This window comes from Fusarium keratoplasticum, chromosome 6 (genome assembly GCF_025433545.1).
Source record: "Fusarium keratoplasticum isolate Fu6.1 chromosome 6, whole genome shotgun sequence".
NCBI lineage: Eukaryota > Fungi > Ascomycota > Sordariomycetes > Hypocreales > Nectriaceae > Fusarium > Fusarium keratoplasticum.
The window spans coordinates 185,157-194,277 of NC_070534.1; the positions used below are offsets into that span (position 1 = coordinate 185,157).

The following is a 9,121-nucleotide window of genomic DNA, read 5'->3' on the forward strand; positions in this document are numbered from 1 at the left end:
AGATGAGATCTACAGCAGCAACCAAAGAAGGTTATTCTAGGTTATCGCGTTTTTCGACTGGGGCTAATGCTGGCACGTGTCAATGCATGCGTCCTTTGTTACTGTGGCTCATGATTTCTTTCAGAAGCGTCATCAAGTCACAGAGAGAATTCTATAGCAACATTTGAGGTGAAGAACGTCGAGTCAGTCAACAGGTTCATTGGGGCCCAATCATTCAGCCCTTCTTCCTCCAGTTTGACCAGCGAGCGTGGAAGCCGTTTCAGGCGAGAAGTCACGAATACATGTAGACATTCACACGGCCTCCTAATGTGTGCCCCGGTCATTCACTTCCACGGCGGAAGTCGCACACCGACACCATCCGAGGCAAACTGGGTTTGAGAGCGGCCATGCCATTGGCACGGTGCTGTTAGGCCTCGGCAGAGTCGTGCGGCGCGATAACTAGTTACCTCGCCTTGGTATTTCCAAGAAGACCCCAGTCACGCCTTGAACGTCTAGAGCAGTGAGAGGGCGTTCTCCAACGCGTTATATGGCTCATAGCCAACCGAGAAGCCGGTTCGAGCTGACAGACGAAGCCTCTCTACATCAAGCAACATGTCACAAGTGCGAAATCTATACCCCTTCTGTCCGGCTCTCTCATCAGGATGTCAGACAATAAGATGACTATCCCTTTATTCCGTGTATTGATTAATTTGATCATGCTTCCTGCATCATGTTGCTCACTTTGTTCGGGTTTTTACCCGATGAGAGTGTAAATCTTTCCATTCAAGGTCATGTGTACTTCTTTGAGAGTTTTTCTTGTCGCCTCGACAAACAGTCACAGGACAAAAGGGGAAGGGGAAAAAACACTCTGACTGAAATCAAAGGCATAAACGTCACAAAATTTGTTCCATTGCGAAAGGGGCAGTGCAGAGGTCCAAAAAGCCAAAACCAAAGGCAATATGATTAGTCTGAATGCTTTTCTATTACTGAAATGAGATAGAAACGGGATGAAACCTTGGGCCTCATTCTGACACCATCGTCCCAATCCCATCATGCCTTGCATCAAAAAAGACAGTTCCGCCCACTAAAAGCACTGCTCGAATGAAATTCCCATTTGAGCAGATCCAACTATGCTCCGTGTTTCTCTAGGTTAGGTAGGTTGACCCACCCGTGATGAGCGGCAGGGCCAGGTAGGTCGGTACATGTCCGAGCCGCTGATTTGCGGATGAACGAGTCCAAGCTTGGCATGATCTGTTGATCTCGAGTCCCTCCAATCGCCGTAAAGAGGCACTCGTAAAAGCTCCTGATTCCTCTCCACCATCATGTAGGTGGTGTCTATGCGCGCTCTGACACTCTTCGCAAGGTGTGACAGAATAGGCAAGGCGGGTTTTCCGGGGTTTCATCTCTAAAACCAAAACCACGCTTGTCAAAGTGACAGCTTACAGTCGGATTCGCTGATTGGGCTCTTTCATGTTTGCGGGGAACGTTCCATCCTGCCGGTTTAGCGATCGGCGCGGGTTGCAACTAGAAGCGGAAGAGCTTGCGGGGAGGGGCACGGAGGAGGTTTCCTGATGCGAGCAGTTTGCCTGAAACTATCACGACTCATAGCTGCGAGCGCATGGTCCAGTATCAAGAGTTTTGACATCCTTTGATGAAAACTGCCCCTCTCTCGACGTTAGAAACCGAGGAAATGGATCGCGAGCCGAGGCTCGACTTCAGAGCTCGGACGATGATAGTTTCATCTGTTCAAGCTTAAATATCGTTGTGCCAGACCACTGGGAACGGAACCAGACAACCACACATACCTTCACTTCGCCGACAATCACTTCTACTCTTCACCCCTTACTTTTCGCTCTTTACCAGCCTCACCATGAAGTTCTTCGCTCTCACCACACTTCTCGTCGCCACGGCCTCGGCTCTGCCCACCTCTAACTCTGCCCAGGAGCTTGAGGCGCGCCAGCTTGGTAGAACAACTCGTAACGATCTGATCGACGGCAACAGCGCTTCCTGCGCCGATGTCATCTTCATTTATGCCCGAGGTTCAACAGAGACGGGCAACTTGGTTCGTAGAATTTGTTTTGATGACAACATCACTCTTCTTACACATACATTAGGGAACTCTCGGTCCTAGCATCGCCTCCAATCTTGAGTCCGCCTTCGGCGAGGATGGTGTCTGGATCCAGGGCGTTGGCGGTGCCTACCGAGCCACTCTTGGGGATAATGCCCTCCCCCGCGGAACCTCTAGCGCCGCAATCAGGGAGATGCTCGGTCTCTTCCAGCAGGCCAACACCAAGTGCCCCGACGCGACTCTGATCGCCGGCGGTTACAGCCAGGGTGCTGCACTTGCAGCTGCCTCCATCGAGGACCTCGACTCGGCCATCCGTGACAAGATCGCCGGAACTGTTCTGTTCGGCTACACCAAGAACCTGCAGAACCGTGGCCGAATTCCAAACTATCCTGCGGACAGGACCAAGGTCTTCTGCAACGTAGGCGACCTCGTATGCACAGGTAGCTTGATCGTTGCTGCACCTCACCTGGCTTATGGTCCTGATGCTCGTGGCCCTGCCCCTGAGTTCCTCATCGAGAAGGTTCGGGCTGTCCGTGGTTCTGCTTGAGGAGGACGAAATTTTTAACAGGCGGGCCTGTTAATTGTTACGAGGTTTCAATTTTTGTTTTTCTGTGGAATAGCAAAGATAGATTGGTTCAACACTCAATCTATTACAATGCCCATGTTTCAAATTAAAGAAGCAATGAAAGATGATCTACATATCGCTTTGCCCAAGAAACCTCAGCCAGGCTTCCATACCTTGAGCCAGCCGAGCACAAGTTTCATTGCTCTCGTTTGAATCTTGCCAGGAAAGGCTAACAGACAAATCATGGCCTTTGACAGACAGGGCACTTACCTGCACGAATGGTCCCGCCAGGTGTGCGCTCAAGGCGAAGTTCGCCTGATTTATAGACCACCTCTCATTCCCATCATGCACATCTGTCCCGGACTCGCTTCCCCCATCAATAACACCGAGATTGGTTACAATCCAGGATAACTCGCGATCCCTCTTCGCTTGATCTCCGTGATACTCCTGCCAGTCATGCACCAGCTTCATCAAGCCAACAATGTTGTTTTTCAGGCCGGCGTTCAGCCTTTCCTCGATATCCCCACGGGCGATCCATGATGCTGACCATATCTCCTTCTCAAGATCACAGACAGGCTGGGTTTCCCAATTGTTGGCTCGGGCTTTGGCCCGAATATCCGACACCAGGTCGCAATCAAACGTATGGTGGATAGTCGACACACAGTTCTGTACGCTCCGCTGGGAATCAGCTGCATTATCTTGTCTGGGGTACATGAATCTCCGCTGGTCCATTGCAGTGGCGGCGGTGAAAGCGCGGGCCTTGTTTTCAGGGACGTAGCAGGCCAAACATGCCAGTATGATGCCGTGAAGGAGACCGGTTAAAGTGGTATCATGCTGGCGACAGGCGGCAAGAATACGACAAAGGGCTGCATTTTGGATGTTGAACGAAGTTGTTTGGGAAGCATATGACCCGAGTTGAAGAGGAGCCCACGTGGCCTTTGCCGACTTGGAGGAGAGCAACGATGGGCCGAAGGTATGCCATACTTGTGAAAAAGCAAACCCGAGAGTTATGGGGTGTTTGGCCAACTTCTCTTGAGGAAGAGGGAGATCTTGCGCGGTCAACGCAGTCGGGATTGCGCTCGAGTCCGGAAGAAAGGAACCCCAGTTGGTAGGTTGATTGAGACTTTGCAAGAGTGAGAGATGAAAAATTTTGCCGCTCATTCCATCGCAGTTTGCGTGATTCCAGATGAACATGACGTCAACGAAGCCGTCTGTTTCAGTGCGCATGAGAACAAGCCTCCAGCCGGGTTTAGTCTCCAGGTGTTCGAATTTGGCATCAAGCTGATATAGAAGATTTGCGTTGTACTGCTCGTCGTAGCCCGTTGAGTCGGCGAGAACATGCCACTGGATGTGATCGGCCAGATCAATCGTCGGAAGCGAGACCCAAGAGGGCCTTCTCGAGCTCTCTCCAACAAGCCCAACTTGCAGCATCGGAAACTGGAGTATAGTCTGTGCGACGGCATTTTCAAACCTTCGCACTACTTCCTTTTGCATGTCGAAACTTGCCAATGATGGAGGGAGTAGATAGCGGCAAGTGACAGTGGTGCCGCAGTAGTGTCGGACATTGTGCAGGGCGGATTGATACAGTTCACTAAGACTTGTTAACACTTCTCATACAAGTGAGCAGGGGAATAAGACAGTACAGGCAACCAAGTCGGCGTAGGCGAGTCTTAGCTCCAGGCAATTGAACAGTAGAATCCAATCCGGCCATGATGAAATAGATATAATGAGGTGGTTTATGTTTAAGACTTTTGCGATAAAACAGCCAAGACGGCCGCTTATATACGGTTCTTTACCCCTGATTGCTGTGATACGGCTGTGGAGGTTTTGGCTAATCTCCGTCCCCGGAAGAGGGTTTTGAGGCTCAAGTCCGGTCCCTAGGTTTGCTGGTACGCGCATGAACCGCGTGGCTGCGTCGCACTTTGACCCTGGCAATACGAGAGTCTAAACTCTAATCCGACGCAAAGGCACCAGAGTACTAAAGAGATCGCTGTTGCCTTATGATCTCACTAGTGACATTAACCGAATTACGGCCAGGGATGGCCCTAACACTGGTGCGTCATCGCGTGGTCGCCCTTCCACGGGCTCCCGCGGGCCCCCGCGGGCTCCGTGATCACTGATTGCCAGCACTCTCCGATCCACCGAGACAAGACAAGTGCAAAGCTTGGTCGTGGAGTTAGTTGGAAAAACAAAGAGCCAGCAAAATTTGTCAATTGAACGGAGCCCGAGGCTAGATCCTGGAGGAGCTTCAACCAATGTCATAGAGAGGGATAAGAAACTGGGCGCCGCCACAAGTACCAACGCAGGTCACCGTTATGAGCCTGATCGCGAGCCGCCTCTGATATTTATCTTGTGGGACCCCTCAATCGCACTTTTCAATAATACCAACGACACGACACTTAGGACTGCCCATAGCCTGGCGAGGCTTGCGGAGGCTCTTTCCAGATTTCGCAACACTTTCATGCAACCTGCAATGATCAAAATGAGTCAAGTATTATACGGTGGGTCCAGACACTGGAAAAGATGGACGTCGGTGCTGATCGGATGCAGAATGTTGTAACGACCGGATTTATTTTGATAGGCATAGTCAACAAAACTCTCGGTCTATAACAAAGTCAGAGTAGCAGTTTCTAAGCAGCTCTTACTATGAAGCAAGGACAACTGATGGAAAACTAGGGTAGGAATCTCATTCTGTATTGCTGTGACTATTCTGTTTGTAAGTGTCTAGACCATGCGTAAATGCATCAAGAGATGCGAATGAGTCGGGGTCAGTTGTCGCTCTCCTTCTATCATGTCTTTCCGCATGGTCGTGCTGTCTTCCCAAAATAGCCCGCTTAGGGTTTTGTATCTGGTTAATAAACCCTGTCTGAGGCCCTCGCGGCAGCCAGGTCCTCTGGTTTGTTTGTCTCCACGCCCATGTATTTGTCAGTCTGACCAATTTTGGCCCAGGGAGCAAAAGCCTGCCATACAAGTTAGCAATGGTACGCATCTTGTTAGACTTGAAACGTAGCTCACATTCTTAACATTATGCAGTGGCCCAGCAAGTTCAGGGAAATGCCTGCAGAGCACATCTTTCATGGTATTATTCTGCACCCAGTTGATGCCTTCATGGGTGTAAATCTCTGGGCACCAACCATCGCCGGCAAGGAAACGGTCAGACTTGATACGGCGACTGGCCATCAGAATGAACACACGGAAGGCAGTGTCACTGAAGCCGAAACCTTCAGGCAGAGGCTCGCTGAGAGTGCCGACAAGGAGGTCCACGGCCTCGATGTCACCGTTGTAGACCTCATCCAGATCAGCAGCCAGCTTCTCATCGCCACCGGTGAGCTCGATAAAGGTGCGGGCGGGGGGCATGTGAAACAGACGACGGAAGGCATTGTAGCGAGGGACGCCGCGTTCACGATCCCGAAGGATGTCGATAGCACCCAAGTCCAAGTGACGGCCCTCGGGGAAGTCCTTGTCTTTCGGGATAGCCAAGTCACGAAGGAAGTTAGGCATGTTGCGGGCACGTATCGCACCTGGGTAGTTAACGCCGAAGGAGTAAAAAACGTCTGCAAAGTCCAGTCCCAAGCGTCCGTTATCTCCCTGATTATCTTCAGCCTTTGCCTCCAGAGGTTTGCGGGCGGACTCGAAAGCAACTTCCTTGATTGGGAGTGTGCCCTCGTGCTGGCCGTCCTTGACGTTGAAGAAGGCGATGTTATCCGGGATGAGAGGGTGGAGACGGTAGACAGACACAAACTCCTCGGTGAGAGAGTATGGAATATTATCGTGGTTGACATCCGAGCCTGGAATGCCGGAAAGAACTTCGGACTTGTTTCCAAAAGGCCTTCCAAAGACGTGCCAGAGCTAGTATAGCCCGGTTAGTTTTCCATCTACTGAATACGACGTATTTGAACAAAGACTTATCAGACTCACCTTTTCACCTAGAAGCCCCCACCAGTTCGCATCCATGGCGATCTGTAGGGTGGGGTGTTGCAGAATACCAGGCGTCCACTCAACAGTATGGATCTTAGCCATTAGCGCACAGTTGACCAGTCTGGCAGTGTCGAAGATCCGATCGCTCGGCCAGGTAGGATTTGAAATGTGAAGCTGCTTAGCGATGGCGTTATGCTCGAGGGCGAAGAGGGTGTGCAAAAGTTCAAGCCCAAGCCACCAATTCTGACGAAACCCTGTGAGGGGAATGTTGTCCTCTCCACGGGGTAAGAACTGCTCTCCATCGCCAACAGTAACTGCAAGCTGCCCGGGATGAGTCTTGTCACACTTGGCCCGCAGTTCTCTCGTTTCGGCCTCGGTAGACCCATAGATCTGGGAGGCGTCCCACCAGTGTGTGTTCTCGTTGTCGTACGCTGGTGTTTCGGCATCCTGCTCAGAGAGATCATCGGCCTTTTTAGTACGTGGAACGGCCATCTTCTTGTCAGACCATCCATCATCTGGGTTCAAGGGAATGTCAATGTGAGTCTCTCTTCTTGTGTCGAACATGTGCTGCGCCCAATCGTGCACCTGGAACTGGATCCAAGCAGCAGCGAGCAAGTTCACAATGACGGCAGGCTTGAACTCGCCATCGGGCCGCGCAAGGATTCTCTCGGAGATGACTCTCGGATTTGGTGTGAGAAGCTCCTTCTGGCTGGGTGGTTTGGTTTGATCTCTCGGCACATTGCGACCGAACCTCATTCCAACGCATCCCATCTTGGGTGCACTAAGATCATTGAAATAGCCATTCGAATTTCGCGAAGAAATGAACTTTGAGTCCTTCATTGGGCATGATGCAACGGTACCCTGAGACCCGGCGTCAGGATAAGTGTCGTACAAGTTCTTTTTGCGAAGCTCGTAGCGCAAAGCGAGGAGGTTGAAGATGCCAATCCAGGCGGGGAGTTTGTGCCAGTGAATGAAAGTGTTGACGATCTTCCAGAAACCAATAAAAAGAGATTTAAAGATAGGCTCAAGGAAAGAAACCATTGTGAGGAAGAAGGCACTCAATATGGCAAAAAACGACTTGGAGGCCGCAAGGCCACCTTCGATAATTTTAGAAGTCATCGGTTTTATGTGAAAGATTTGTCAAGGCTGTCGATGCCTGTCAGAGGAGTAGTTGGGTGAGGGCCATGTGAGTCTTTTTATACCTTTTTGAGCCCAAGCTTGTTATCATTTAGCATGTAAAGTTCGAGCTGGGGGGCCATTTTCACATGCATCTGAGCCATATGCTGAAGATTAGTATTATCCTTGACTTGATAGGCTTTCAGATGGCATTTTGGCCCTCCTGGAGTGTATCCCGTCTTAGACATGGCTGAGTCTAGGAACGGCCCAGACCAGCCCTACCATTCACATTCACTCGTGTCCATACCAAGCCACAGACCATCAGCCAGCCACAGCCTTTCAGCTAGCTAGCCATACTCCACCAGACTTATCTTGTGCAAGCTCGCATCGAAGAAATGCATAAAAGGCTTATGCATCAAACATAGTTGTGCCAGGTAATCCCAAAGCTCTGGCACACAATCTCTGTGACATTGATTCCCCAAAGTGTGGTAAAGGATCATGGAGCCCCTCATTGCTTATTCTTGGCGTTCGTCCAGATGGTAAGCATGCGGTTGATGCGGCCGACATGTGGCCGCACTTCGACACATTCGGCCGTGCCTTTTTAAGTGCCCACCCGTACCTCCGCTAGCCCATGACTATTGACCTTTTATCGATTTTATCCCCTTGGACATTGTCTCACTCCGCGCAAGCTATTTCCGGTCTAGAGCAGCCACAGTAGGTTTGCCGTAAACAGAAGCGGAGATGTGACAAGGGGCTTCCACAACTCGGCACCTGTCGCCGAAGCGGCAGGGAGCACGACTACTCGTCCGTTGCTGAGAAAAATGACGAGCTCAACTGGCTATGGACGCGCGTCGCTTCCCTTGAAACGGCCCTTCGGAGCGGCTCTTCAGTTACGACCACACGCAACTCAGCCAGTAACCTTGCCACGACGAGTTCAAGCAACTCGCGGCCAGTCTCGTCGCCTGTGGAGGAAGAAGATCTGGACATGGGGATCGCCACTTGGTCTCCCCGCGAATCGTCTATGCCCCACCCGGGAGCTTCTCTGCCGTGCTCCGCTTTCTTTCTCGACAATCCCGTGTTTCGGCAGAGGTAATATTTTCTGACTCTCGCATTCGTGTCCATAGCGTAGAGGCTTCTCGATGAACTGGGTTCAGCCGCGGAAATGGAGGAAAATGCTAACGTATATTTCGAGGGCATCTACCTTTGGTTGCCCATTGTGTCAAAGCGCAGGCCTGGGCGCGAGACCAGGGCACCTGGAATGCAGCCTTGGTGCTTGAAAGGTGGATGAATTATCATTTGGTGTTACCTTATCTTGAGTGGCCGGTACAGCGAACAGTGGATGTGGTACGGTCTTTATTTTACTTACTTATTATATATGTTAATTATTAAAACTTATTATTTTATAATAAACAGCTCAGAAGGCATAGCTAAAAGAAGCCATTTAAGTTAAGATTATAAACTTATATTAATTATAA

At 50.7% G+C, this 9,121-nt stretch overlaps 3 protein-coding genes across 3 annotated transcripts; 1 reads left to right on the forward strand and 2 right to left on the reverse strand.

Moving 5' to 3' along the window:
- Positions 1–1,849: 1,849 nt before the first annotated feature.
- NCS57_00801600 (Cutinase) lies at positions 1,850–2,594 on the forward strand (the record flags this gene model as incomplete). Its single annotated transcript, XM_053057846.1, has 2 exons — positions 1,850–2,041; positions 2,094–2,594. The coding sequence occupies 2 exons, from the start codon at positions 1,850–1,852 to the stop codon at positions 2,592–2,594; spliced, it is 693 nt and encodes a 230-aa protein (XP_052911677.1).
- A 173-nt stretch (positions 2,595–2,767) lies between these two features.
- NCS57_00801700 (uncharacterized protein) lies at positions 2,768–4,323 on the reverse strand (the record flags this gene model as incomplete). Its single annotated transcript, XM_053057847.1, has 3 exons — positions 2,768–2,827; positions 2,883–4,203; positions 4,256–4,323. 3 exons carry the CDS (start codon positions 4,321–4,323, stop codon positions 2,768–2,770), a joined length of 1,449 nt encoding a protein of 482 aa, XP_052911678.1.
- Positions 4,324–5,464: 1,141 nt separating this feature from the next.
- NCS57_00801800 (uncharacterized protein) lies at positions 5,465–7,649 on the reverse strand (the record flags this gene model as incomplete). The annotated part of the gene is made up of 3 exons (XM_053057848.1): positions 5,465–5,572; positions 5,628–6,461; positions 6,531–7,649. The coding sequence occupies 3 exons, from the start codon at positions 7,647–7,649 to the stop codon at positions 5,465–5,467; spliced, it is 2,061 nt and encodes a 686-aa protein (XP_052911679.1).
- Positions 7,650–9,121: the final 1,472 nt, after the last annotated feature.